The 25,901-nt window shown below is 39.0% G+C and overlaps 2 protein-coding genes across 3 annotated transcripts; one reads left to right on the top strand and one right to left on the bottom strand.

Annotated features, from left to right (window-relative positions):
* Window positions 1–4,733: 4,733 nt before the first annotated feature.
* RAD1 (RAD1 checkpoint DNA exonuclease) lies at window positions 4,734–11,176 on the bottom strand. Of its 2 annotated transcripts, none has more exons than XM_007961334.3 (5): window positions 10,979–11,176; window positions 9,738–9,846; window positions 7,822–8,080; window positions 5,443–5,541; window positions 4,734–5,131 (listed from the first exon to the last, which is right to left on the bottom strand). In XM_007961334.3, exons 1-5 carry the CDS (start codon window positions 11,174–11,176, stop codon window positions 4,954–4,956), a joined length of 843 nt encoding a protein of 280 aa, XP_007959525.1. In that variant the 3' UTR covers window positions 4,734–4,953. The 2 variants fall into 2 exon arrangements, with proteins under 2 accessions (XP_007959525.1, XP_037846670.1); XM_037990742.2 differs by having other exon boundaries at window positions 4,929–5,034.
* A 650-nt stretch (window positions 11,177–11,826) lies between these two features.
* BRIX1 (biogenesis of ribosomes BRX1) lies at window positions 11,827–22,270 on the top strand. Its single transcript, XM_007961333.3, has 10 exons — window positions 11,827–12,185; window positions 14,955–15,066; window positions 16,413–16,456; window positions 18,786–18,856; window positions 19,112–19,161; window positions 19,268–19,341; window positions 19,563–19,613; window positions 19,690–19,791; window positions 21,428–21,556; window positions 21,814–22,270. Exons 1-10 carry the CDS (start codon window positions 12,027–12,029, stop codon window positions 22,081–22,083), a joined length of 1,062 nt encoding a protein of 353 aa, XP_007959524.2. The 5' UTR covers window positions 11,827–12,026; the 3' UTR covers window positions 22,084–22,270.
* The last annotated feature ends 3,631 nt before the right edge of the window (window positions 22,271–25,901 follow it).

The raw sequence follows: 25,901 nt of genomic DNA, 5'->3' as shown, positions 1-25,901 counted from the left end.
CCCGCTTCAGCTTCTGGAGTAGCTGGGACTACATGCATACTCCAAACCTGGCTAAAAAAAAAAAAAATTTAGAGATGAGGTCTTGCTATATTGGCCAGACTGGTCTCAAAACTCCTGGGCTAAAACCCAATGTGCTGGGACTACAGGTGAAAGCCACCACACCTAGCTCAATGACCATTTTTTAGCAAGCAAACAAAAAAGTTTATGTAACCGGCTAGGCGTGGCGGCTCACACCTGTAATCCCAGGCACTTTGGGAGGCTGCAGTGGGAGGATCACAAAGTCAAAAGATCAAGACCATCCTGGCCAACATGGTGAAACCCTGACACTACTAAAAATACAAAAATTAGCTGGATGTGGTGGCAGGCACCTGTAGTCCCAGCTACTCGGGAGGCTGAGGCAGGAGAATTGCTTGAATCTGGGAGGCGGAGGTTGCAGTGAGCTGAGATCGCACCACTGCACTCCAGCCTGGCAACAGACTGGGACTTCATCTCAAAAAGAAAAAAAAAAAAAGAAAGAAAAAAGTTTATGTAACCTGTATTAAAGGTCCACTTAAGGCAGGCTTGACAATATTCCAGAAATAGTACTCTCCTAACCTAGTTAGCCAAGGCAACCAGAAATCCTTGGACAAAATGGCAGGAAGCAAGACCATTTTGGGATCAAGTGTCAGGCACCATGCCTAAGGGTAAAGGCCACAGGCTTCACTAGATTGTTACTTCCTTTTCACTTAAATATGAGGAATTACTCTGAAATAATTTAGTAAGTTCACACATCCTGAATACCTCTAGTTTTGCCACTGAAAGCCACTACTAGTATCTATTATAATGAGCAACAAGCTATGAATTTCAAAAATATACTTCACACATTTACTCTGCTGATTATCAAAACCTCTGGATGTGACTGAGATACAGATATAGAAAGCACTTGAAACCGCTGCCTTTGGTCTTTCTGATTAGAATACTAGCTGTCCACTCCTGAGAGAGAAATCCTGTTAGAGCTAATGACTCCTCCTGGGGTGCTTGTAACCTGATACTAGTATAAAACAGCACTACCTATTCCAAAGAGAGAATGAAAGCAAATTACAAACATAATTGGGAAAAGAAAAAATAGTCCACACTCCAATTTCTCAGGACCCAATAGATTTTATTTCAGGTGGGGATAAGGGACAAGCAGTGTGAAGACAGGGAAGGAGAGAAGGAAGTCTCTATGTTCTGAATGATTCCCTACCCCACTGTTGAGAGTGCCACATTCTGCCCTTTTACAATTTTAATTAATTTTTACTGGGACTTGGATAACACCACAGAAACCTTGTGGCTTCCTGTTAAAATGATTGTGTTACAAGCCTTATTTTTATTAGAAAAGTGAAATTTAACAAATATTTTTATTTTTATTATTTTGAAGCATTTCATCAATTCTAGGTGGAAGCACTACATCATTGAATGGGAAATCAACAAATGAAAAATGAAAAAAAAAGATTACTTATCCATTCACAGTAAGCACAATTTTACTAGAAAGAGAGATAAACTTCAAAAAGACAGAACTAAAAGTCATATATAAGACTGTGTTCTTCTATATGCTACACATCAATTTGTAGTGGCACCAAAGTGTCGCCTGCTCTGCCTGAGGGAGCACTCCCCCTAGTGGTTTTCCATAGGAAATAAAGTTAAACTTTTATTAAAGTAAAAATGCCTGGGTCAAATAGAACACACGTAAGGAGGAAATTCTTTATAAAATAAGTACCTTGATGTTAGAGTGACTTAGAAACAATTCTTACTCTCTGAATTCTAAATAGCTGAAGAGATGCAGCTAAAACAATAATTTTTATTTTAATTTTTTATTGTTTTTGAGACGGAGTCTTGCTCTGTCACCCAGGCTGGAGTGCAAGGGCGCAATCTCGGCTCAATGCAACCCTCACCTCCCAGGTTCAAGTGATTCTCTTGCCTCAGCCTCTCGAGTAGCTGGAATTACAGACACCCACCACCACACCTGGCTAAGTTTTGTATTTTTAGTAGAGACGGGGGTTTCATCATATTGGCTAGGCTGATCTTGAACTCCTGACCTCAGATGATCCACCCGCCACGGCTCCCCAAAGTGCTGGGATTACAGGTGTGAGCCACCACGCCCAGCCTAAAATAATAATTTTAAATGTGCAAAAATATCCATCCTTACTGAGCTGATTTATATTTGTTTTAAATTCTTTTTAGATTCAACTTTTAAAAAATACATTAGGCCAGGCGTGGTGGCTCACACCTGCAATCCCAGCCTTTTGGGAGGCCAAAGCGGGTGGATTGCTTGAGCTCAGAAGTTCAAAGATTAGCCTAGGCAACATAGTGAAACCCTGTCTCTACAAAAAATACAAAAATTAGCAGGGCATGGTGGCATGTACCTATAGTCCTGACTATTTGGGAGGCTGAGATGGGAGGATTGCTTGAGCCTAGGAGATTGAGGCTGCAGTGAACTGTGATCCTACAACTGTACTCCAGCCTGGGCAACAGAGCAAGATCTTGTCTCCAAAAATAAAAATAAAAAACCTTAGATCAAAATAAATTTAGAGCTAAATCATCAGAATTAAACAGTGACTAATAAGATGCTAAAATAAAATCTGAAATTGGAAATTCTTTCATCTAACAAAGTTCCTAAATGCCCATTATATATTAGGCACTGTTCTTTGTTCACACTAGTAACAAAAGACAAAAAATAACTATGCTATTTCACATTTAACAGTCTTTAGAATGTTGACTGATTAGATATTTCTGTAAGTAGCTTTTAGGTTTGTTCTGTTCTTGGTGTTTAAACAAAAAATATTCTGACAACATTTAGTAAATTCATATCTTTCCTTCTTGAACACATACACTTTAAAAAATTCCAACTTCTTTTGTAGCCGCTAGGCATGCTGAGATTGAGAGACTTATTAGTTATCAGGTACTGACCCTGGCCACCTCCCAGAATTGTCCATATGCCTGGGAAGCAGTGCCTGCCACTGTGCTGGAGTGGCCTCCTTGCAGCACACTTTGCTGTAATACTCTCCAAACCAATTTTCTCTAACACTATGTGACCTATATTAAGGTAGGGCATTCCAATCTATCCTCCAATTTTGGTGAATATCACTGAATGGTTCTCAACAATTAATACTTTGGTACACTTTTATTTGGGGGAGGCGGTGGTCACAATGACTAGCATCAGTGGGTAAGGGTCAGACAGGCTAAATGAATCCTGCAATGGGATGACAGTTTTTTATCCTAAAGAACCGTCTCACTCAAAAGGCCAATAGTGCCTGTCCACGAACGGACACTGAGCTGTTGTCACCTGGTACGGTAACAAAGACAGAAGCTTCACTGTACTCATGTAATTTTTTCTACTAGCGAGTAAGTCAGGTAATTTTAGTATTGTATTTTATTAAATATATTTATATGCCACAAAAATTATTTTAGTGACAACTACCAGGAAAGTACAAAATCACTTAATAACTGGTTTTCTACACCTTGATTTGTCAAGAAACTCATAGGCAAATGGAAAGTAATAAGTACTGACTGCCGTTACTACAGTGAACAGTTTTGAGAACAAGAAGAAAACCTGTAACACTGAAAATTGCTTTATATCCCGTTCACAGATCTCTTTAAAAGGTCTACTTTAAAAATAAATCACGGCCGGGCGCGGTGGCTCAAGCCTGTAATCCCAGCACTTTGGGAGGCCGAGACGGGCGGATCACGAGGTCAGGAGATCGAGACCATCCTGGCTAACAAGGTGAAACCCCGTCTCTACTTAAAAATACAAAAAAACAAGCCGGGCGAGGTGGCGGGCGCCTGTAGTCCCAGCTACTCGGGAGGCTGAGGCAGGAGAATGGCCTGAACCTGGGAGGCAGAGCTTGCAGTGAGCTGAGATCCGGCCACTGCACTCCAGCCTGGGTGAAAGAGCAAGACTCTATCTCAAAAAAAAATAAAAAATAAAAATAAATCACATAAAGAATTGTTCAGACTTGTTTGGTGATGCCTCAACTTCAGAACATTTGCAAGGAAATCACATGTAAAAGCAATTATCTCAATACAATTAAATCCTATTAAAGAAAAAAAGTTTCCTTCAAACCAGTGGTTCCCAAAATGTAGTATGCATCAGAATCTCCTGAGGGAAGCTTGTTAAAATACAGAATGCTGGCCTCCTCCCCAGAGTTTGCTACAAGTTTGCAGGCCGTTCTGATGTTGGTGTGGGCACAACACTTTGAGAACCACCACTTTATGATCTAGTCTCTAGAATTCAAACTAACAAGCAATGCTCATATGCCTGTGCTTTTTCTTTTTTTTTTTTTTTTTTTGAGACAGAGTCTCTCTCTGTCGCCCAGGCTGGAGTGCAGTGGCCAGATCTCAGCTCACTGCAAGCTCCGCCTCCCGGGTTCCCGCCATTCTCCTGCCTCAGCCTCCCGAGTAGCTGGGACTACAGGCGCCCGCCACGGCGCCCAGCTAGTTTTTTGTATTTTTTAGTAGAGACGGGGTTTCACTGTGTTAGCCAGGATGGTCTCGATCTCCTGACCTCATGATCCGCCCGTCTCGGCCTCCCAAAGTGCTGGGATTACAGGCTTGAGCCACCGTGCCCGGCCTGCCTTTGCTTTTTCTAATAGTAAATAAGTAAAAGAACATTTCAGATAGCTGCATCAAACTTTAAGCCTTCAGACTCTTGAAATGTTACCTTGGCTCATGTAACTGTGAGTTCAAAAGACAGAACTAAAGGACAGTCCTGAATAATCTATGACTACATGAAAACATTTATTTACATGCCCTCTACAAAATGTATTTAGAAAACACAGTAACTATTAGGTACACGACCTTGCTCCTATCTTCCCCATCGTGCTTCTTCTCTATAGAAAATCCAATATGAAATTATAAAGAGTACTGTACTCAGAATAAGAACTTCATCTGTCATAAATGTACACATAAATATCAGTGAATTGTCATACTCAAGACTCAAGATTCAGGAACTTCTTCATCAGGGCAGCAGTAATATTCCACAAAACATATTTGTCCATCTTCATTTCTAATCATATACTGTAATGAAAGGAAGCCTCTGTTATCTGTCCGAATAGATACCTTACAAGATAGGACTAATGCCTTTGTAGAGGGTTTCAGTAAAGAAATCTTGTATCTGTAGAAGACAAAATAAAAAGCTGTTATATCAACACAGTGAACACTGCTCAGAACTCCCAAGGACAAAAAGTAGCAAAACTAAGAATAAAATCAGGTACTTATCCAATTTGCTAATATTTTCTCTTGATGTTTTTAATATTCATCCACTGTTAGAACCCTACATCCCCTAGTAAGTCCAGCACTCTACTGTTTATTTTTATAAAATGCAGTGCATTTTAATTAACAGATTGAAAGTGTTTTTATTTAACAGAAATCTGGTATTTAACCTCCTCTTTATCACCAAGGGGAACCTCTATATTAAGAACTGACCTGTTGACTTGAGTCTGATTACAATGAAATGCTTCCATCAAATCAGAATCTTTGGGATAGTCAAGGTGGGAACTTCCTGCATTTCCAAAAGTAGATAACCTATAGAAAATGATTACCTCATTTATTCATTGGTCCAAAAATAAACCACATTAGGATCCAAATAAAGAAAACACTTCCTTAAGAAATTCATACTAGTGGAGGAAACAGACATGTACACAAATGCTTACAACACACGATAACAAGTACCATAATAAAGCTCCCACTAGAGTTCCAGGAGTTCAGGGCAACTAATCAACGGCTTTGATCAATTGTAAAAGGAAAAGGATAAGGGACACTTTAATTTCATTACCCTAATCCTACTCTGAAAATGACTTTTCCTTATCCTTAAGTCAGAAATATATAACAGGAGAAAGAATTGAGGACTGATGGAAGACCTTGATCTAAGTCAACTGCAACCCTTAGGTCTGTTCCCAATCCTACACCGAGGAATAACAGCTTTTCTGTATCTTAGACTGCTCTTAAGGCTATTTCATGGTTTTCCTCACTTGGTAACATCAGAAGTTATTTGTAGACAATTTGTAAGTGTTAATATGCTGATTTAATCTGCAAGAACTTCTGAGGCATTTGCTGCAGGGTTAGCACATTGCTAACTATTATATGAGCATGGTGATAAGATCCAGGTTGGTTTTCTCTAAGCTCCATTTCTGCCATCCATATTCCAGGTGTTGGTTTTCCTGGGGTCCATCTTTTCTTTCTTCTAATATAATCTCTCTCTCTGACCCGTCTCATCCATGCCCAGCCATGATGATGGTTCCCAAATCTAAATTTCCAGTCTAAATGGATTTCCTGAGCACCATAACTATGCATCCAGCTACTCCCTAGTGTCACAGGTACTTAAAATTTAACATATCCAGGAAAAAATTTCAGCTCCTACTCCTACCTCCCTACCATCAAATTGAACATATCCAGGAAAAAATTTCAACTCCTACCTCCCTACCACCAAATTGTTTCCCATCCTGGAGATGAAAGATACCATGGTCCATCCAGTTACCCAGGCTGAGAGAGATCACTGAGGAGATCCTCTGAAATACTGTTTAAGTACCTGAAATTTTTTACTTCATTCCACTGCTAAAGTAGGGTTTCCAATTTCCATTTTGGTTAACACTTTTATTGGACCCTGAGCCAAATTCTTAACTCCCCAAAGTCATGAGAAGGGTCTGTGATTCTTTTTCTTTTTTTGAGACGGAGTCTCACTCTGTCACCCAGGCTGGAGTGCAGTGGTGAAATCTCAGCTCACTGCAACATCCGCCTCCTGGGTTCAAGTGACTCTCCCACCTCAGCCTCCCGAGTAGCTGGGATTATAGGCATGCGCCACCACGCCCAACTAATTTTTTTACTTTTAGTAGAGACAGGGTTTCACCATGTTGGCCAGGTTGGTCTTGAACTCCTGACCTCAAATGATCCACCCACTTCAGCCTCCCAAAGTGCTGGGATTACAGGTGTGAGCCACTGCACTTTTACAGCCAGGCCTGTAATTCTTCTAAAGTAGTTACAAAAAGAATACCTTATTCCTTTTATTCCATGTGTATTTAGTGCCTTTATTTAACATTCTGAAATATTTCAAAAAGAGAGTATTTAGATCCTGAAATATTCTGAAAAGAGAATATTTAGATCCTCTAAATTGTTAGAATCTCTAAACTGAGTCTAACCCTGAACAGACACTTGTGTTAAAGTATCAGGAACAGCTTTTTTGATATGGTATTCCTGCTGAAAACTGCCCTCTCTTGGGAAGCCAGCTTTGAGCAATCATCTCTAAATCCTTATATAAGCGTTTCCCAGGTATCTCTGTGTGCTATATTGGTACTTAATGGTTTGCTGTTTCACGTATGTTGGTTTCACCTTGGTTTTAAGCTGTTCTTCCCATAATGCTTAATAAGATGAGTAAGCACATGGTAGGTGATCAACAGATACTTGGTGACTGAATGAAGCATGTGTAGAAAACATTTTCTTCTGCAACCTGAACTTGAAAAACATACCATAATACAAACACCCTTTCAAACACTTAAACCCAATTTTCCTCATGATGTAACCTGATCTATGACAGTAAGTAGTAGTACAATGAAAATACCACTCATTTATAAATTAAGGGACTGGGTTTCTCATCTAGATGCCACCACCACCTTAATATGACATAGTGAGTGAATCTTCCTGGGTCTTAAGTTTCTTGAACCATAAAATTATGAGGTAACAGTACAAGCTGTCTAACGTTGTGAAAACTCTAAAATGTGGATAATAAAAATTTTGCACCCTAAGCAAATGTCTCAGTAGGAAGATGGGATTACAGACCACATTAACTATAACTGCACTGCTCTCAAGTACCTGAAATAAGGCTTGTCAGGAGACATGGTAATTTGTAGGACTTCACTCGTCATATCCAATTCAGAAAATGCTTCACGGAGCCCCTCTGACTGCAGAATAATTTTATTAATAACATTGGTGCTGCAGAAATCAAAATCCAAGGTCTCCTCAGGTTCCTGCGTATTGATTTTGCAGACTGTTACCACTCCTCCTTCTTCCAGAAACAGCATCAAAGGGTAACCATAACCTTGGTAACACATCCGAAGTGCAGTTAAAGTCCCTGCAATGGAAAGAAGTCATACTTGGCGTTAGCTTTATAGCTCTGGGTTCAGCTTCTCCTCGAAATGATACATCAAATTTCTCAAGAATAATTTATTCCGTCCAATTTCTCACAGACATGTATGTCCTCATAAAAAGGGATTACATCTTCCCTGATGACAGTTGTGTGTAGACAATTCCAAAAATACAAGAAAACTGGGAACCAGAATAAAATGTAACGTAATTCTTCGGAATCATTTTCAGGTTGTCATAAACACCTCAGAAGTAGCTTGTGCATTTTACATCCATACAATTTCAGGATAGAGAATCTATATGGATCAACACAGCAAGTAACTAAATTGCTGCAGAACAGGGTATGCTATTCCTTGAAGGTTCAATGTGTGTAACAGTGGATTGCTATCATCTGTACTGTAACGTCAGTGTACTCACTATGACAAGGATCCTTCCAACTTTTCCAACTGGGAGATATTTATATTTCCTCACATTTTAAAATCAAATTGAGAGAAAAAGAGGGTTGTTAATGGTGGTGTAAATTTTAACACTGCAAGCCACTAGCGGCAAGGAGGACTATGACAGGATATTCAAAGTCCTTCTCCTTGCTGGACTGAGAGCCACAGTGAGGAATGGAACATGACAGATGCTTTTACGAAAAACCAGCTGGAGAACACTGTCATTAGAAAATGTATAATTCAACAGTGGAACTGTCTGTGGAAAGTTAAAATACACTTTTCTGGAGAACTATATTGAATTTTTCCTAGCTAATCTCCAGGTCGCTTTCCTATGAAATAAAATTCTGGGGATTCCTTACAGTTTTATACCTACAGCAGTTGAATTTCACCATTCTTAAAAATAATTCCCTTAACAAATAAAAAAATATACATTTTAAAGAAAATCATTTGGCAGCCGGGCACGGTGGCTCGTGCCTGTAATCCCAGCAATTCAGGAGTCTGAGGCGGGCAGATCACCTGAGGAGTGGAGTTTGAGACCAGCCTGGCTAACATGGTGAAATCTCGTCTCTACTAAAAATACAAAAAAGTAGCCGGGCATGGTGGCACGTGCCTGTAATCCCAGCTACTTGGGAGGCTGAGGCAGGAGAAGCGCTTGAACCTGGGAGGCAGAGGTTGCAGTGAGCCGAGATTCTGCCATTGTACTCCAGCTTGGGCAACAAGAGAGAAACTCCGTCTCAAAAACACCAAAAAATCATTTATCAAAATAGACATAACTTATAAAATATGGCTTAAAAGAAACAAATTTTGAACACAGTAAACTAGGATTCAGGAGAACTGGCTTTCGTTTTTCTCTGCCACTAACTAGCTGAGTAATTCTGGACAAGTTAGAGAAGAGAAGCAATTAAAACATTTCACAATGTTAAAGATATTAAAGACATGTCCAAAGTATTCTTTTGGCCAGTGCAAATTTAAAATCCCTCAAAGCCTTGTAAATTAAAAAAAGATGAATGTAAATACTTTTACAAATATGAAAGAACTATAAACATACTTGCAATTAACATTGTGAAATGTTAGAACCCATGACTGTGGCCACCAAAAAATGAATTGGCATTAGCTTTCTGAACAAATGTTTATATTCCAAATAACTTCCTGTATTTTTCTGACCACTGTATATAACACTTTTATGTCTTCATACTGATAATAGTTTACCTGGCATAGGACTTGATCCAAAAATAGACAAACAGTCTAAAAGGACAGTTAAATTAATTCGAAAAGTAACAGACTCTTCCTGAACTTTAAATTCCTGAAATATTCCAGCCTATGGAAAAAGTAAAAATGAAAATTGTTATGTAAAAGAATGAAAATATACAAGGTCCTAGATTTCACTTTATATGTTTAAAAAATACAATACTGTGCTAATCCCATGAGAATAATTTCTGATTAGCAATCAAAACATCTTAGAGACATCCTTTGAAGCATCCTTATATCCATTCCTGGATCTAAAACTATCCCTCTGGGACTCTCCCTTATCTCGTTTTTGTGCATATCACTACTGCTAAGGTCACTTGGAAAACAGACGAATGACTTGATAATGCATGAGCAATATTAGTTACAACTTTTATTATTATTTTTTATTGATTCGGGGGTCTCACTATGGTTACTCAAGCTGGTCTTTAATGCCTGAGTTCAAGCGATCTTCGTGCCTCAGCCTCAGTCTCCTGAGCAGCTGGAAATACAGGTGTGAGCCACTATACCATATCGCCGCACGAGGACGAGAACCATGTCTTATTTACCTCTCTATCCCTGAGGTCATGCTGTGCACTTACGTGTTAAAAAAAATGCTTAGTTGAATTTGCAATCCTATCTGAACCATACAAATATTACTTTGGAAGAACAAAAATTCTATTACAACCAGTAAAGGGAAAAAATACTCTTTAGTAACAGCAAGGTGGTAGTATCGCAGTGGTAAAAAGAGCAGATATTCTGGAAACAAATGTTCAGGGTTCTTATCCCAATTCAGCTACTTACCAGCTGTGGGACTGCTGGCAAATCACTTAAAATTGTGCCTCGTTTCCACATATATAAAACGGGAATAATAACAGAACCTACCTTAAAGGACTATTGTTAAAATTAAATAAGTTAAACACTAAGAAGACTGTAGCCTAGCTGATAGTCTAGTTTAATAAACTTTAGTCATTACTAACCATTATCTCTGTAAAACAAGATGGGAAAATAATTTGTTACCGGGAGAGAAAAAAAAAACTCAAGTAATGACGTTTTTTTCTCTAACTTAAGACTATTATTTATCTATTAAGTTATGTATTATGACTATTGACTATTAAGTTATTAGGAGTATTAAGTTATTTATTATGTCTACTAAAACCTTCGGATTTCATTAAATTGCATTTAGAATATCCAAGGCACAGGCTTAAAGGCGCCTACTTCCATACCTGAATAAAAGCATTTGCTTGCACACACTTTGCATTTTCCACTGTTACTTTGATACCATTTTTAGTTGCGAAACACGTGGCATGCTCTCGGAAATGAATAGCTTTCAAAACAGTGGAGAGATTCCTAACGTTGTCAAGGCTGGCCACAAGGCTGTACTGATCATCCTCATCTTGAATCTGCTGGGTCAGAAGGGGCATCGTCCACTGCGCATTCGGCCCGGAAGGAAATGCTCCTGGGGCCAACACCTGCTCGGCGGATCGCCAAACACCTGAAGGGACTGGACAAAAAGACTCACATCAGTGCAGGCGAGGTCTGGCGAGCTCCACCTGCGCTGAGAGGTGGACGGGGGCTGGGCGGCTGAACTCAGCTCATCTATGTCACTTAATTGTCTTTGTAATTTTGCGGGAAAATTAAGTTACGATTTCCTCGTCTCTGTAAGAGGACAATAACGTGAAAAGTTGTGAAGAATGAAGACACGCAACTGACACGGTATCTCCGCTTAGGGCCAGCTTCTCCCGGACAAACAAACAGGAGCTACTAATCCGCACAGAGTCGGTTTTGTGCCGCCCGCGGCACCAGCCTCGCTTCCAACAGAACAGGCGATGGGGGGCGGGCCCGGAGTGTCCAGAAGATCCCCAAAGAGTCCCAGACAAGCCCATTCACCAGCCCGCCCACGGGACAGCATCGCTTACTAGTCTCGGGGTCCCCGAGTGCGGACATCCTACCTTTGCGGTGGGGTCTGGACGCCCGAGAGACCTTCCCAGGAAATCCCTGACGAGGAGCTAGACAGCTCCGAGAAATCGCCTAGGAAGTGGAGCGGGTCCCGCCACTCTTCAGACCTGCCCTCCACCTCGGCCACCGTCACCACAGAGCTGAAGGAGGCCTAGAGAGCCGCGCGTGCTGCGCCACCGAGACCGGAAGGAGACACCGCAGACCTGGAGGACAGCAGCGTAGCTGAGCGCTTAGAGCCACCGAACCATAGAGATCGGAAAGAGGAGCGAGCGGCAACGCCGGAAAATAGGCCAAGAGCGCAGGCGGTAAGGCAAGATGGCGGCAACCAAGAGGAAACGGCGTGGAGGATTGGCAGTTCAGGCGAAGAAGCCAAAAAGAAACGAAAAAGATGCCGCGCCGCCAGCTAAGCGGCACACCAACGCAGAGGAGGTGGAGGAAGAAGAGAGGGACCGGATCCCAGGCCCTGTTTGCAAGGTAGAAGGGGATGCCTCTGGCGGCGGCGGCTCTGTGCGCCTTTTCTTGGGTTACTTACTTGACTACAGCTCTGCTAATTTCAGAATAGCCCGGGTGTTAACGGTAGGTCGGTTTTAGCAGTTCTCCCGGCCAGACTGGGCACCGAGTTTTCAGCTAATCCTTGTGCACGTGGCCGCCCTCCTGGAGGCGGCGGGTTTTTAAATCTTTACCCGGCCCACGGGAAAGCGACTTACAGGGTGCTCAGATCTAGCGTTTTGTCTTCGTAGTTGTTCAGTTGTTTTTTTGTTTTGTTTTGTTTTGTTTTGTTAATATTTTTGAAAAGTAGGGCTTTTCCTTGGCTATTTCTCGCTATTGAGTATTTCTTCCAGTGATTAGTATGTCCATATACTGCCATAGTCAGCCACTCTCAGTCAGGGATCCTACAGTTTGTTAGGTGAGTCTTTAAAAAGTTGTTGCCCTTGGGACTGTGACTCTGACTTGTTAACCAGTTTTTAACTCAAGGGATAATGAAAGATAGGCTAGGTACTATGAGCTTTACCTTTATTCAACAGACATTGAATGTGCCATGCATTTTACCAAGTTAGGCATCCTTTGGGTTTGAGATTGCAAAGGTGACTAGCATGTGACCCCGTCCTCCTAAAATGTTGGAGTTTAGGAGGAAACTTAAGAAATTCAAATAAGTTAATGGTTTTTATTCAAAAGAAGTGCACAGGCCGGGCGCGGTGGCTCAAGCCTGTAATCCCAGCACTTTGGGAGGCCGAGACGGGCGGATCACGAGGTCAAGAGATCGAGACCATCCTGGTTAACACGGTGAAACCCCGTCTCCACTAAAAAATACAAAAAACTAGCCGGGCGTGATGGCGGGCGCCTGTAGTCCCAGCTACTCGGGAGGCTGAGGCAGGAGAATGGCGTGAACCCGGAAGGCGGAGCTTGCAGTGAGCTGAGATCTGGCCACTGCACTCCAGCCTGGGCGACAGAGCGAGACTCCGCCTCAAAAAAAAAAAAAAAAAAAAAAAAAGTGCACATAAGTTGTTGGAATTAGCTAGCTTTCATTCAACTGAGAACTTAAGTTAGACAGAATACTGTGAAGGCAAGGATTATCTTTGACATTAATTTCTGCATCCTCCGCACTTAGCAGAGTAGTCTAGCACGCAGTAGGTGTTAGGTCAATGACCCCGTGTGGTGTGATGGCAAGCTCTAGGAAAGGAGTGTGAGCTCTGAGGAATAAAAGATAAGTGTAAATTCTAGCCCCGCTCTTTTTCTGCGCTCTTTTCTGACCTGCAGATTGGGGCCGGGGAGGGGGGGAGAGAATATTTACTTTTTATGAAAAATAAGCTGGGCTGTCACTTCCAATAAATGTTAGTGTTCTCACTCTTCCCTTAAGGAGCTAGATAGTATCCATAGTCTGAGCCATACTTTGATACATTCGATGGAAATGCAAGAGGTAGAGATTACTTTTACCCTAGTATAATAAGATAAAGAATCATGAAGGATTTCGTCTTTAAGCTGCATATCAGAAGAAGTGTAGAATTTTGACATTCAGAAATGAGAGGGAACACTCCAAGGGAGGAAAAAAACTGGTAAAAGACTTTGAAGTAGGGAAATGCTGAAAAATGTAAAAAATAGAGCCAGATTGGATTGCATTAGGCTTCATTTGGGGCAATAATGATGTAAAAATGAAAATGTATTTTACAATTCAGTGTCGAAGCTATGTCATTTGAACTTTGTTTAGAAAACTCTGAGAAGTAAGGATGTGACTGAAGTATTACTTTAAAAATGGCCGGGCGCGGTGGCTCACGCCTGTAATCCCAGCACTTTAGGAGGTTGAGGAGGGTGGATCACTAGGTCAGGAGTTCAAGACCAGCCTGGCCAAGATGGTGAAACCCCGTCTCTACTAAAACTACAAAAAAAAAATCAGCCAGGTGCAGTGGTGGGCACCCATAATCCCAGCTACTCAGGAGGCTGAGGCAGGAGAGTCGCTTGAACCCGGGAGGTGGAGATTGCGCCACTGCCCTCCAGCCTGGGTGACAGAGTGAGACTCCATCTCAAAAAAAAAAAAAAAGAGTAAACTTGAAAGAGGTAGTCAACCATATCCGTTGGAGGTGTTCTTCATGTCTGAGAAGCTTAGCCATTTAGGAGTTTTGCAGTTAATACAAGACTCTAAATAAGTGCAGTGTGAATAAGAAAGGATTAAGAATTGTGGGAAATTATTATGAGACCTCTGTCATGGAGAGCATGGAAATAAAAGAGGGCTAAGAAAGAACTTTCAGGGTTGGGAGGAGGAATTGGAGAGATTGAAGGTGAAAAACAAGAAACCAAGGAGGGCGTTTCTGGGTGGCAGATGTGGTCAGTGAATGTTGGTGAGAGATGAAATTAAAGGAGTCAGGATGGTTTGACTTGCTACCTGGAAGCTCTTAAAAAACAAACAGGGCCAGGTGCAGTGGTTCTCACCTATAATCCCAGCACTTTGGGAGGCCAAGCCGCTTGAGCCCAGGTGTTGGAGACCAGCCTGGGCAACGTAGGGAGACTCCCGTCTCTACAAAAAAAAAAAAAAAAACTACCTGGGCATGGTGGCACATGCCTGTAGTATCCAGCTACTGCAGATGCTGAGGTGGGAGGATCACTTGAGCCCAGGAACTTGAAACTGCAGTGAGCTGTGAGCATGTATCACTGCACTTCAGTCTGGACAACAGTGTGAGACCCTGTCACAAAACAAGGTCAGTTCAGTATGAGATTTTAAAATCTTTTTAACATTTTCTTTTTCTTTAGGGCAAGTGGAAAAATAAGGAACGGATTCTCATCTTTTCTTCCAGAGGAATAAATTTCAGGACAAGACATTTAATGCAGGACTTGAGAATGTTGATGCCTCATTCTAAAGCAGGTGCCTTTGTATCATATACTTTAGAAATTTCTGTCTATAAACTTAGCTATTTTTATGTTTTCACTTATTTTATATATTCTTCATTTGTTCAGTGTTTTCATGAAAAAAACACAATACCTTTTATCTTTTCAAGTGCCACAATTTTTCTAGTTAACATTTTATAAGAAATTCTTTAGACTTCATTAGGTAGTTTCTTTACTTTTTAAAACAGATGTCCTAATATTACTGAAACATTTCTTGAAAGTCCAGGAATGCCTTCACTGTAATGTTCCTAAAGGTCCTGAGATAGGTGGGATGGTTTGTCCTAAGTGCTAAGGACTGCCATGTGTTGCTTTTTGGGCTTTTTTTTTTTTTTTTTTTTTTTAACTGTTTTTATTGAAAAATGTACCTGGGATAGAATTTGAAGCACCTTTTAAGCTGGAGTCAGAGCCTATTTCTAAATGCCAAGTTATTTATTTATTTTTATGCAATAGGTTATTTTACAGGCAAGAACAGTATGGCCAGGCATGGTAGCTCATGCCTGTAATCCTAGCACTTTGGGAGGCCAAGGTGGGTGGAACACTTGAGTCCAGGAGTTCCAGACCATCCTGGGCAACATGGTGAAACCCCATCTTTACAAAATAAAAAATGAAAAAAGTAAAGTAAATTAGCCAGGTGTGGGACCACTTGCCTGCAGTCCCAGCTACACAGGAGTCTCAAGCAGGAGGATGGCTTGAGCCCAGGAGGTCAAGGCTGCCATGAGCCATGATTGTGTCACTACACTTCAGCCTGGGCAAGGAGCAAGACCCTGTCTCAAAAAAAAAAAAAAAAAAAAAAAAGTTTCAGAACAGTGGAGTGGCAGCGCATCATATTTGTGCTTATGTTGAGAGGTGCTTTGGGGTTTTTTTTGGTTTTGTTTTTTTATTTTAAAAAATTTAACATTTTTTTAGATTCAAGGAGTATATGTGCAGATTTGTTACACAGGCATAAAGTCAGTTTTCTTTGACATCTGTGATTAACAAGTGAAAGATATTTTCATTGAAACTGGTTTCCTTTAACATAGTCTTTGGTTTGTGAGAATTTTCCCATTTTTGAAAAGGATCCTAAAATACCTAAATACTGAGAAACACTGCTTACACTATAATTTCTAATTCTTACAGACTCTATTTTATTTTCTTTACATTTACAAAGAGTCAAGATTTTTTAAGCGATTGTTTTCAGGTCTTGTTTTCAAAATTAATAATAAAATCTCCTTTAAACTGAAGAGTGTAAAAACACTTATTTTTTAGATAGCATATGTGGTTTGATTGAAATAGCTTTGAAATCACTTTTAATTTACTTGCTTTGTCTTTTTTTTCTTTTTCTAGATACTAAAATGGATCGTAAGGATAAGCTATTTGTGATTAACGAGGTAATTTTAGAAAGTAATTGCAATAAAATATTTTAAAAACATTAACAGTGGCTCATTTCAAAAATAATTCATTCAGTGACTTTAAAAATTGTTTTGCAAAAACTATTCAGACATGTTTTATTAACTCTTCAATAACTGCTCTTCCAGATTTTTCTCCTACAGTTTAGTGCTTTAGTCATTTCTGTTTGTTTTGTCTGAACAAGCATATTGAAATCTCAGGAGAAGGATTATGTCTCATTTTTTAACCCCATAGTGTCTAGTATTATGCTAAATCCATAGTAGGTACTCAAAAAATGATCAGTCAGCATATATAAAGTAAAATAAGAAGTCCATTAAACATATCTATATATGTAGAAACCCCACATGATAAAAAGTGTTTTGCCAGTATTAAAAGTGATTTGTGTGGAACTGCTCTTAAGGTATTACAAACTAGGAATAGGTTACATTTTCAAAGTATACTACACTTATGTATATTTTTTTAACCTCTGGAAGCACAGAACATGAATTTACATTTTAAAGCAAAATTTTCAAAACTTAGAAGAATTAGGATCATTTTTTTACTATTAGCCTTCTTAAGAGCACAAATTTTTGAACCTCTGCTATAATACCACATCATTCTATGTGTTGCAGAAACTGTGTTTAACAGAGCAATGTCCCTGTCATTATGGAACTTATATTCTAATAGAGACAGGCCATAAACAAGGTTTATAATTTCAAGTAAAGATAGGAGAAATGAAGCAGGTTATAGGTTTTCAGCAGCTGAGACTAGACCGGAAAAACCTGTTCAAAGGGATGGTGTTTAACTTAATATTTGAGCAGAGATTTAATGAAGGAGAAATATGGTAAAAGACCATCTAGGAAGAGAAAATGGCAACTACAAAGGCCCAGAAGTGGTACAAGCTTCCCATTTTTGTGTTTATTCTAAGACCAATAAGAAACAAAAGCATTGGACCTAAGTTTTTTGTTTTTTAAGTTGTCAGGGTTTGTTTATTTGTTTAACTGATTTTGGAGACAGTCTCACTCTTACCCAGGCTGGAGTGAAGTGGCATGATCTCAACTCACTGCAGCCTCTGCTTCCTGGGTTTAAGCAATTCTCCTGCCTCAGCCTCCCAAGTAACGGGGACTACAGGCACACGCCACTATGCCCAGCTAATTTTTTGTATTTTTAGTAGAGATGGGGCTTTGCCGGGTTGCTCAGGCAATTCACCCACCTCGGCCTCCCAAAGTGCTGGGGTTACAGGCATGAACCTCATCCACCCATAAGTTGTTAGGTTTAAAGTCTTAACTAGTTTGGAGTTTATGAGTACTATATTAATTAGGGTTTATGAATACTACAGTAATACAAGACTTCACTCCTGTAATGTTTTTATATCTTCTCAAGTGTGACTGTTGTAAGCCTTGAAGACATTGAAGTTTAATTTGAAATAGGTTTTATATACTTAGGCTTTTTACCCAATCCCTTAATGACTTTATAGAACCATATCACCAGAAATGATAGTATAAATGAAGAACAACTTAAGTTTTGTAATCTTAATATCAAAAAGCTAAAAAGTTAAAAACCAAAATAATCATTAAAAAGGATGTTTTTAGTTCTGTAAGGACTGGATTTTCATAAGATTGGCTAAGAAGATTGATTATGAAGGATCAGCATAAGATTAGTTGTGGTATTCCTTATCTATTTTTAGTCTTTGTAGTTTGTACATGGGACTATGGGCAGAAGAGGTTCCTGGCCAGGCGTTGTGGCTCACGCCTGTAATCCCAGCACTTTGGGAGGCCAAGGCAGGCAGATCATCCGAGGTCAGGAGTTCAAGACCAGCCTGACCAACATGGAGAAACCCCATCTCTACTAAAAATACAAAATTAGCAGGGTGTGATGGCGCATGCCTGTAATCCCAGCTACTCTGGAGGCTGAAGCAGGAGAATCATTTGAACCTGAGAGGTGGAGGTTGCGGTAAGCCAAGATCGTGCCATTGCACTCCAGCCTGGGCAACAAGAGCGAAACTCCATCTCAAAAAAAAAAAAAAAAAAAAAAAAAAGAGGATGGGGGAGGTTTCCAGTAATCAGAAGTGAGACCATTTTAGATGCTAGGCCCAAAAATATGATAGATAATTTCATCCAAGATACGGGCAGAGCATCTAGTTTACCTTGTGTAGAATACCTAAAAGGAACTTAAAGGTTCCTTCTGTGAATAAATAAATGTTTCGGTCTTTGTAGCCTATTAGCCTGGTTAGGTATTTTTGAGATAATCTAAATGATATTAATCACATATAATTACTTTAGTTCTCACTTATATTATCTACTTCATTTTCCTATACTTTGCTTCCTTTAGGTTTGTGAAATGAAGAACTGTAATAAATGCATATATTTTGAAGCTAAGAAAAAACAAGATCTCTATATGTGGTAAGAGAATGTATTAAGATATTGGTTAAACTCCTTTATTTAAGTGGATTTGTTCTTTGTACCTTTTATGTTATAGACTCCTAGTCTTTCATGTTAAGAGATTGAGAATGAATAAAACTTTTTTGATTTCACAAAACTTGATACCTTTAAAGAAAATTAAATATATGAATATAAGCATATTATTTATGGTGAATAGGTGGTAAGCACTGACTACATTCGCTAATCAGTTGAAAAAGCTTCCTCTATGTCTTTCAGGCTTTCAAATTCACCTCATGGACCGTCTGCTAAATTCCTTGTTCAAAATAGTAAGTTGACTCAATAAAATTTTTTAGATGAGGAAATTAAAAATAATCTTTTGAAATAGTTGTGCAAAAGTTGTAACTATTTTTGTTTTCGTTGCAATTTTTCTAGTTCATACCCTTGCTGAACTAAAGATGACTGGAAACTGTTTGAAAGGTTCTCGGCCCCTTTTGTCTTTTGACCCTGTAAGTTTCTCATTCAGTGTATGAGGTCTAATTTTCTTATCTGGCGTGGTTGTTTTTAGTAGATATAGTTGTGTAATTCAATTTAGTTTCACCCCCACCTTGATTTTATAGATTATTAATTCTTTCAGGCACATTTATAATAAAGTTATAGAAACAAATGAGCAAACAGTTTTAAACAAGGCAATCTACTGTTAAATAATATGCTTCCTTTATTTTTATAGGCTTTTGATGAATTACCACATTATGCTTTGTTAAAAGAACTCTTCATTCAGGTAAATATCTTTTAGCTATCCAAAATATACATGATATGTCTTGGAATAAGGAACTAACATACACTTTTTAAACTAGATCTTTAGTACACCACGGTATCATCCCAAAAGCCAACCATTTGTGGACCATGTGTTTACTTTCACCATTTTGGATAATAGGATATGGTTTCGGAACTTTCAGGTAAGCTTTACTTGATTTTTTAAATTATACCTTCTTTTTAACGGAATTAAGTTTATTTATTTATTTATGTATTTATTTTTTGAGACAGAGTCTCGCTCTTGTTGCCCAGGCTGGAGTGCAGTGGCACAATCTCGGCTCACTGCAACCTCCACCTCCCGGGTTCAAGCTTCTCCTGCCTCAGCTTCCTGAGTAACTGGGATTACAGGCACCCGTAATCACGCCTGGCTAATTTTTGTAGTTTTAGTAGAGATGGGGTTCCACCATGTTGACCAGGCTGGTCTCAAACTCCTAACCTCAGGTGATCCTCCCACCTTGGCCTCCCAAAGTCTGGGATTCCAGGCGTGAGCCACTGCGCCCGGCCTAATTTTTTTTTTTTTAATCAGAGATAGAGTGTCGCAGTGTTGCCTAGGTTGATCTTGAACCTCCTGGCCTCAAATGATCATCCTTCCTCAGCATCTTGAGTAGGTGGGATTACAGGTGTGAGCCACTGTACATGATCAATTTTTAATTAAACTCTTAGATAAGGATATACAGGGTCTGCATACACAAAAAATGCAAACAATCCTTTTGTTTTAAATAGCTTCCTTTTCCCTAAAGAGATTGCTGCAAGTAACTATGTACTGTCTTATATTTTAAGTGATCTCTACCTACTTCTATTCATGACTGTTAGTTGATACAGAGTATGGTTGATACAGAGTATGGATTTCCTAATAAACCATTATATATTTCACTTTGTAGAAAAGGAATAGCTTGAAAATGCATGAGATACTTGGGTTCCTAATTTGTGGAAAGTGCTGTAAAGGATACAGTAAAATATAAGTTTCTCTCTAAAAGCTTTAAAACCACCTCAAGGGTTAAGACCTAGCAAAATGTAATTGCTATAGAAGGCATTCAGTGGCAACTGTTAGATGAGTCATACAGTGACTCATTCAGGAGAAAAGAAGAGGTGATTCTAGAAATCTTGAAGCAGGAGTTTGGCAGGATAAGTGCAGAAAGATGAAGAGGTGGAAGAGAACAAGAACAAAATTTTAGACAGCATATGACATAAACTGAGCTCTTTTCTGCATATTTTATATTGGATACCTGGCATGTGAGTTGAACACATCCTCCTAACCTCTGAGGGCAGACATGCCTGAACTAATAGATAACATAAGTATTTGTTGTTCAGAAGTTGCCTTTTAATTCCATAATCAGTAGCTATGAAATAAATTTGACTACATATCCTTTTAATCTATCTTGAATTAGATTTATAAACAATTTAGGGATTGGTTTACATTTCAAGAGTTCCCCCATAATATGCTTTAATACATTTTGTTAATAGTGGTTACTATTTTAAAATCCTGTTTAACCACAGTTTTTCAAGGATATATGCATTGTGAGAAGCAAGATGTAAATCAAAATCGAATTACTCAATTTGAAAAGTACACACTGAAAAAACATTTTTCCATGATGACTTCCTATAAGTACTAATAGATTTCAGAAAATACTGATGATTTGGCATTTACCAAGTTTTACCCCCACCTTGATTTTATGGATTATCAATTATTTCAGGCACATTTATAATGAGGTTATAGTCAGTATACCTTTTTGGAATAATGTAACCAAACCAAAACGAAATGTTTCCTTTTTATTAAAGATCATAGAAGAAGATGCTGCTCTTGTAGAAATAGGACCTCGTTTTGTCTTAAATCTCATAAAGATTTTCCAGGGAAGTTTTGGAGGACCAACTTTATATGAAAATCCTCACTACCAGTCACCAAACATGGTAAGCTGTTGTTTTGTTCAGTAGTCTTCAACGTACCAGAACCCTGGCCAAGATGATTCTGTGAAGTCATTGCTGTTTTATTACCTGTGAAACTGCATTTGGTTTTTGCTGCATAGAGACTTGGAAATGACTCCTTTTTTTCATGACACTGGCTGAAGGGATATAAGGTTCATAACTGAAAGTTTTTGCCTTATATAAAATGTTTATTTTTATTTCAAAAGCATCTCACCTTTTTTTTTTTTTTTTTTTAATTTTAGCATCGGCGTGTCATAAGATCCATCACAGCTGCAAAATACAGAGAGAAACAGCAAGTGAAAGATGTGCAAAAACTGAGAAAGAAAGAGCCGAAGACTCTTCTTCCACATGATCCCACTGCAGATGTTTTTGTAACGCCAGCTGAGGAGAAACCAATAGAAATACAGTGGGTAAAACCAGAGCCAAAAGTTGATTTGAAAGCAAGAAAGAAACGGATTTACAAAAGGCAAAGAAAAATGAAACAGAGGATGGACAGTGGGAAAAAAAAATAAGTCAATGGAAACCTGATTTGTTTTTCAGTTACTTTATATTTATTTTGTATTCAATGTGTAAATACTTTTATTATCTGATACTATCTTATGTCTAATTAGTGTAGCATTTAGAAGAAAGAAAAATTAAGATCTTAAAATCAGTGATTATCTTTTTCTAAATAAAATATCACCAGAATTCATAAGTTAATTTCTGATTTCTTTTTGAAGTTTGTATTGCTAAAAATGTAGCACACTTAATGTAGCCTGTTCTCTTGGGTTGGAATTTTTGGTTTAGCAAACCTGAAATTCAGACATTTATTAGGTCCTATTTGTAAAAGCATTCAACACTTCAAGACCATCAATTGTGGATGGTAAAGTAGGAGTAGACTGGTAGAAAGGAAAGCATCTCACTGAAGTTTACTTTACTCTGAGTCACCAGCTAATGAAGCCATGGAAGAACCAACCTCTGATCTGTCACTTCAGAAAAGAGGACATTAAAATGTTTAGATTTTGAGAATCAAATGCGTTAATGGCTGTGTCGAAAGCACTTTGTGAATTTTTTATTTTATTATACTTTATTTCTGAGGTAGAGTTTTGCTTTTGTTGCCCAGGCTAGAGTGCAATGGCGCGATCTTGGCTCACCGCAACCTCCACCTTGGTGGTTCAAGCGATTCTCCTGCCTCAGCCTTGCAAGTAGCTGGGATTACAGGCATGTACCACCACGCCTGGCTAATTTGTTATTTTTAGTAGAGTTGGGGTTTCTCCATGTTGGTCAGGCTGGTCTCGAACTCCTGACCTCAGGTGATCTGCCCGCTTCAGCCCCCAAAGTGCTGGGATTACAGGCATGAGCCACTGAGCCTGGCCAAATTACATATTTATTTTAGAAGCAGTGTGTGTAGATTACTTATTTAGAAAACTAATAGTAAAAGAAGAAAAAAATAGGACAGTTGTTAGAGGGGATACCAGAACATTTGAATTTTTTCTCACATGAAAGAGAAACTGCTTATTGTGTAAGGGGGCACTGGGCTTAATATGGGTAAATTAGTAACAGGGAAAGAAAAGATTCTGAGTACCAGTGACCATGGAGGTAGGTGGCTGCTGACATAGACAGATAGAAATACAATAATATATAACACATATATCTAATGAAATTACACATGCTGTTTCATCACCTGCTTTTTTGACTGCACACTGTTTTTCTATGTGTTTGTTCTACGTGTTGACTTGCTAACTGCATAGTATTCTGTGTACCATAGCTATGTAATCAGTATTTACAGTTTTTCCTCTTTTTTTTCTTGCTGGTATCAATGCTTGTAGTGAATCTATATATGTTACATATGTCTTTTTACACAACACTTTTGGTTTCCTAGAAGTGCAACTTAGGTTAAAGATGATGAACTCTAAGCTTTTTGCTTGCTCCCTCCACCACCATAACCTCACTAGAGGTTAGAGGGTTCATTTCCTTGTCCCCTTACCAGTTTCACTATGCATGAAAGAATCTGTCAATTTAATAGGTTAAAAAAAAAACACTTTTTTTTTTTATTAGTTATTGGTTTATCCTTTTTGACTGGACTAATGTTTTTCTGTAGTAGGACTGTCTTTTACTGATTTTGTAAGCACTTTTATATAGTAAGTTTATTGTAGATATCTCTCCTAGTTCACTTATATTTTAATTTTATGTCTTTATTATTTTAAGTCTTTAGGCAGAATGATCAATATTCATGGTTTTTTTCCCTCAAATTTTTTGTTAAGGAACGGCCTTCCTGAGTGTTTAATTGGCTACTTATCTTGAAATAGTCTAAATTAGGAAACTTGAAATCTTAAAGTCATCTAAATTATGCAGGTAATTCAGGTCAGAGGTTCACTTGAAATACTTGTATGTGACTAGGGCCAAATCTGGTTAAATGGAAAAAAAACCAAAGTGGCCATTATTTTATTTAGGCAGTTGAATATAGTCTTGGATAAAAATAAGACAGCCGTATTCAGAATTTGTTTTTAAACATCCACATCTCAGGAACAAGTTAATTATAGGTTATAAAGTACATCAACAAGTTGGAAGTTTGAGTAGAGATACAAACTTGTACTTTTGATGTGTGCATTGTGCAGTTTTGGTGTAATTTCCGATTTCACAATTTTCAGTTAACAGTTTCCATATAGAGGTATCTTTACATCTCCAATTCCCTTTCACAATTATATGGATATCTTATTTGAGAATTCTTCTGGAATGGAACATCTCTAAGTCTGTGGTCATTTAAAGGGTACCTATTTAATAAAAGATGTTCCTTTATTAGCAGCAGTGTCTTGCTCTGTCACCCAGGGCTGTAGTGCGGTAGTGTGGTCATAGCTCACTGCAGGCTGTAACTCCTGGGCTCAAGTATTCCTACCTCAGCCTCCTGAGTAGGTAGGACTACAGGCCCACACCACCATGCCTGGCTAGTTTTCTTTTTGGTTTTTTGTTTGTTTGTTTGTTTTTTGTAGAGGCAACCACCACGCCTGGCTAGTTCTTTTTTTTTTAGTAGAGGCAAGTTCTCGCTATGTTTCCCAGTCTGGTCTTGAATCTTGGGCTGAAGGGATCCTCCCGCCTCAGCTTCCCAAAGTGCTAGGATTACAGGCAGGAGCCACCATGCCCGTTCAAGATGTTCCTTTAGACTGAAATTTATATCCAGCATAGTTACCTTTATACAATGTTAGAGGCAAAAATCCCTCTTTCTTCAGAAGGTAAAAGAAGTGAGTGATTCCTAGAGGCTGTATCCAAAACCAAATTAAGTTGGAGGGAGAAAATACTCCAAATTAAGTTGGAGGAAAACTTTCCTTGTCCCTTTTTGCCCCCCGCCCCCCGCATCCCCGCTGCCCACCATCTCAATTCTGTTCTCAGGAGGGGAAAGGTTTCATATTCCCCCAAACTCAGACTTCTCAGTCCTTATCCATTACCAATTTACCAACTAACTGAGACTGTGTAGAATCTTCCTCTGGAAAAAAGGAAAGTGTATGAATTCTGAGTAGTGAGTTGGTTGGTCAGTGGTGTGTGAAGTAACCTGATGAAGCTTAGCGTTGGTTTCTTTTATTTTACCGGGCAGCATATTGGGGAAGAGAAGGATAACCTTCCTAAACCACTTGGGTACCCCAACCCTGTGCAATAGATATTAGCAACATAGCTAACCATACATGGTTGGTAAATACAACCCACACCTAACTGATGCATGTAAACTTTCCACATTAGAGTGAAATATATTGGCGTATTAATGCATTTTTAATAACAATTATGGTATTATTAGTGTTTGGAATAGTTGTGCAGATCTTCCATCTTGTAATACAATGTAATACAGCTAGTCAGATCAACCAAAACCTACTGGTTAAATTCTATCCTTTAACTGCTTTCTTAACCTAAACCGATCTTGGAAAGGTAGGATTAGAGGCCAGAAAGTTAGGATTAAAGAGTGATAGATGGATAGATAGCACAATTTCATCCATGGTGGTGGTAAGGCTTTTCATTATTTTTAAGTGTGTCGATGCTTCCCTTTTAAATTGTTTCAGCTTAAATAATCTTACCGTCCTTTCTTATGCATATTGGTCAAGATGATCAATAGCAGAGATCTTAAGTGGCAGCTGAAGGGAATTAAAAATTGAGATAAAAACCTGGTATTCTGTCCAACCGAATTCTGCTATTGTATTAGCTGAGAAGGCTTGAGTCAACCACTTGACCACTTGGAGTCTGAATCGCCTCATCTATAAAAACGGGGCTCCATTGATAAATTCCAATCAAATATTTTCCAGAATCCTCTCCCATCCCATCTCCTGTCTCCCCCTTCAGCCCTCAGGTCGGCAGCCACTCACACTGA

This window comes from Chlorocebus sabaeus, chromosome 4 (assembly GCF_047675955.1).
Source record: "Chlorocebus sabaeus isolate Y175 chromosome 4, mChlSab1.0.hap1, whole genome shotgun sequence".
NCBI lineage: Eukaryota > Metazoa > Chordata > Mammalia > Primates > Cercopithecidae > Chlorocebus > Chlorocebus sabaeus.
The sequence above is the reverse complement of the archived record's forward strand: the minus strand, read 5'-3'. Positions and strand labels throughout refer to the sequence as shown.

Coding starts and splice junctions, on each gene's coding strand:
- RAD1 (XM_007961334.3), bottom strand. CDS start 11,176: ATGCCCCTTCTGACCCAGCAGATTCAAGATGAGGATGATCAGTACAGC. Junction 9,847..10,978: donor AAGCAAATGCTTTTATTCAG/GTATGGAAGTAG, acceptor CTTTTTCCATAG/GCTGGAATATTTCAGGAATT. Junction 8,081..9,737: donor TGGATCAAGTCCTATGCCAG/GTAAACTATTAT, acceptor TTTCCATTGCAG/GGACTTTAACTGCACTTCGG.
- BRIX1 (XM_007961333.3), top strand. CDS start 12,027: ATGGCGGCAACCAAGAGGAAACGGCGTGGAGGATTGGCAGTTCAGGCG. Junction 16,457..18,785: donor AGCTATTTGTGATTAACGAG/GTAATTTTAGAA, acceptor TGCTTCCTTTAG/GTTTGTGAAATGAAGAACTG. Junction 21,557..21,813: donor ACTACCAGTCACCAAACATG/GTAAGCTGTTGT, acceptor TTTTAATTTTAG/CATCGGCGTGTCATAAGATC.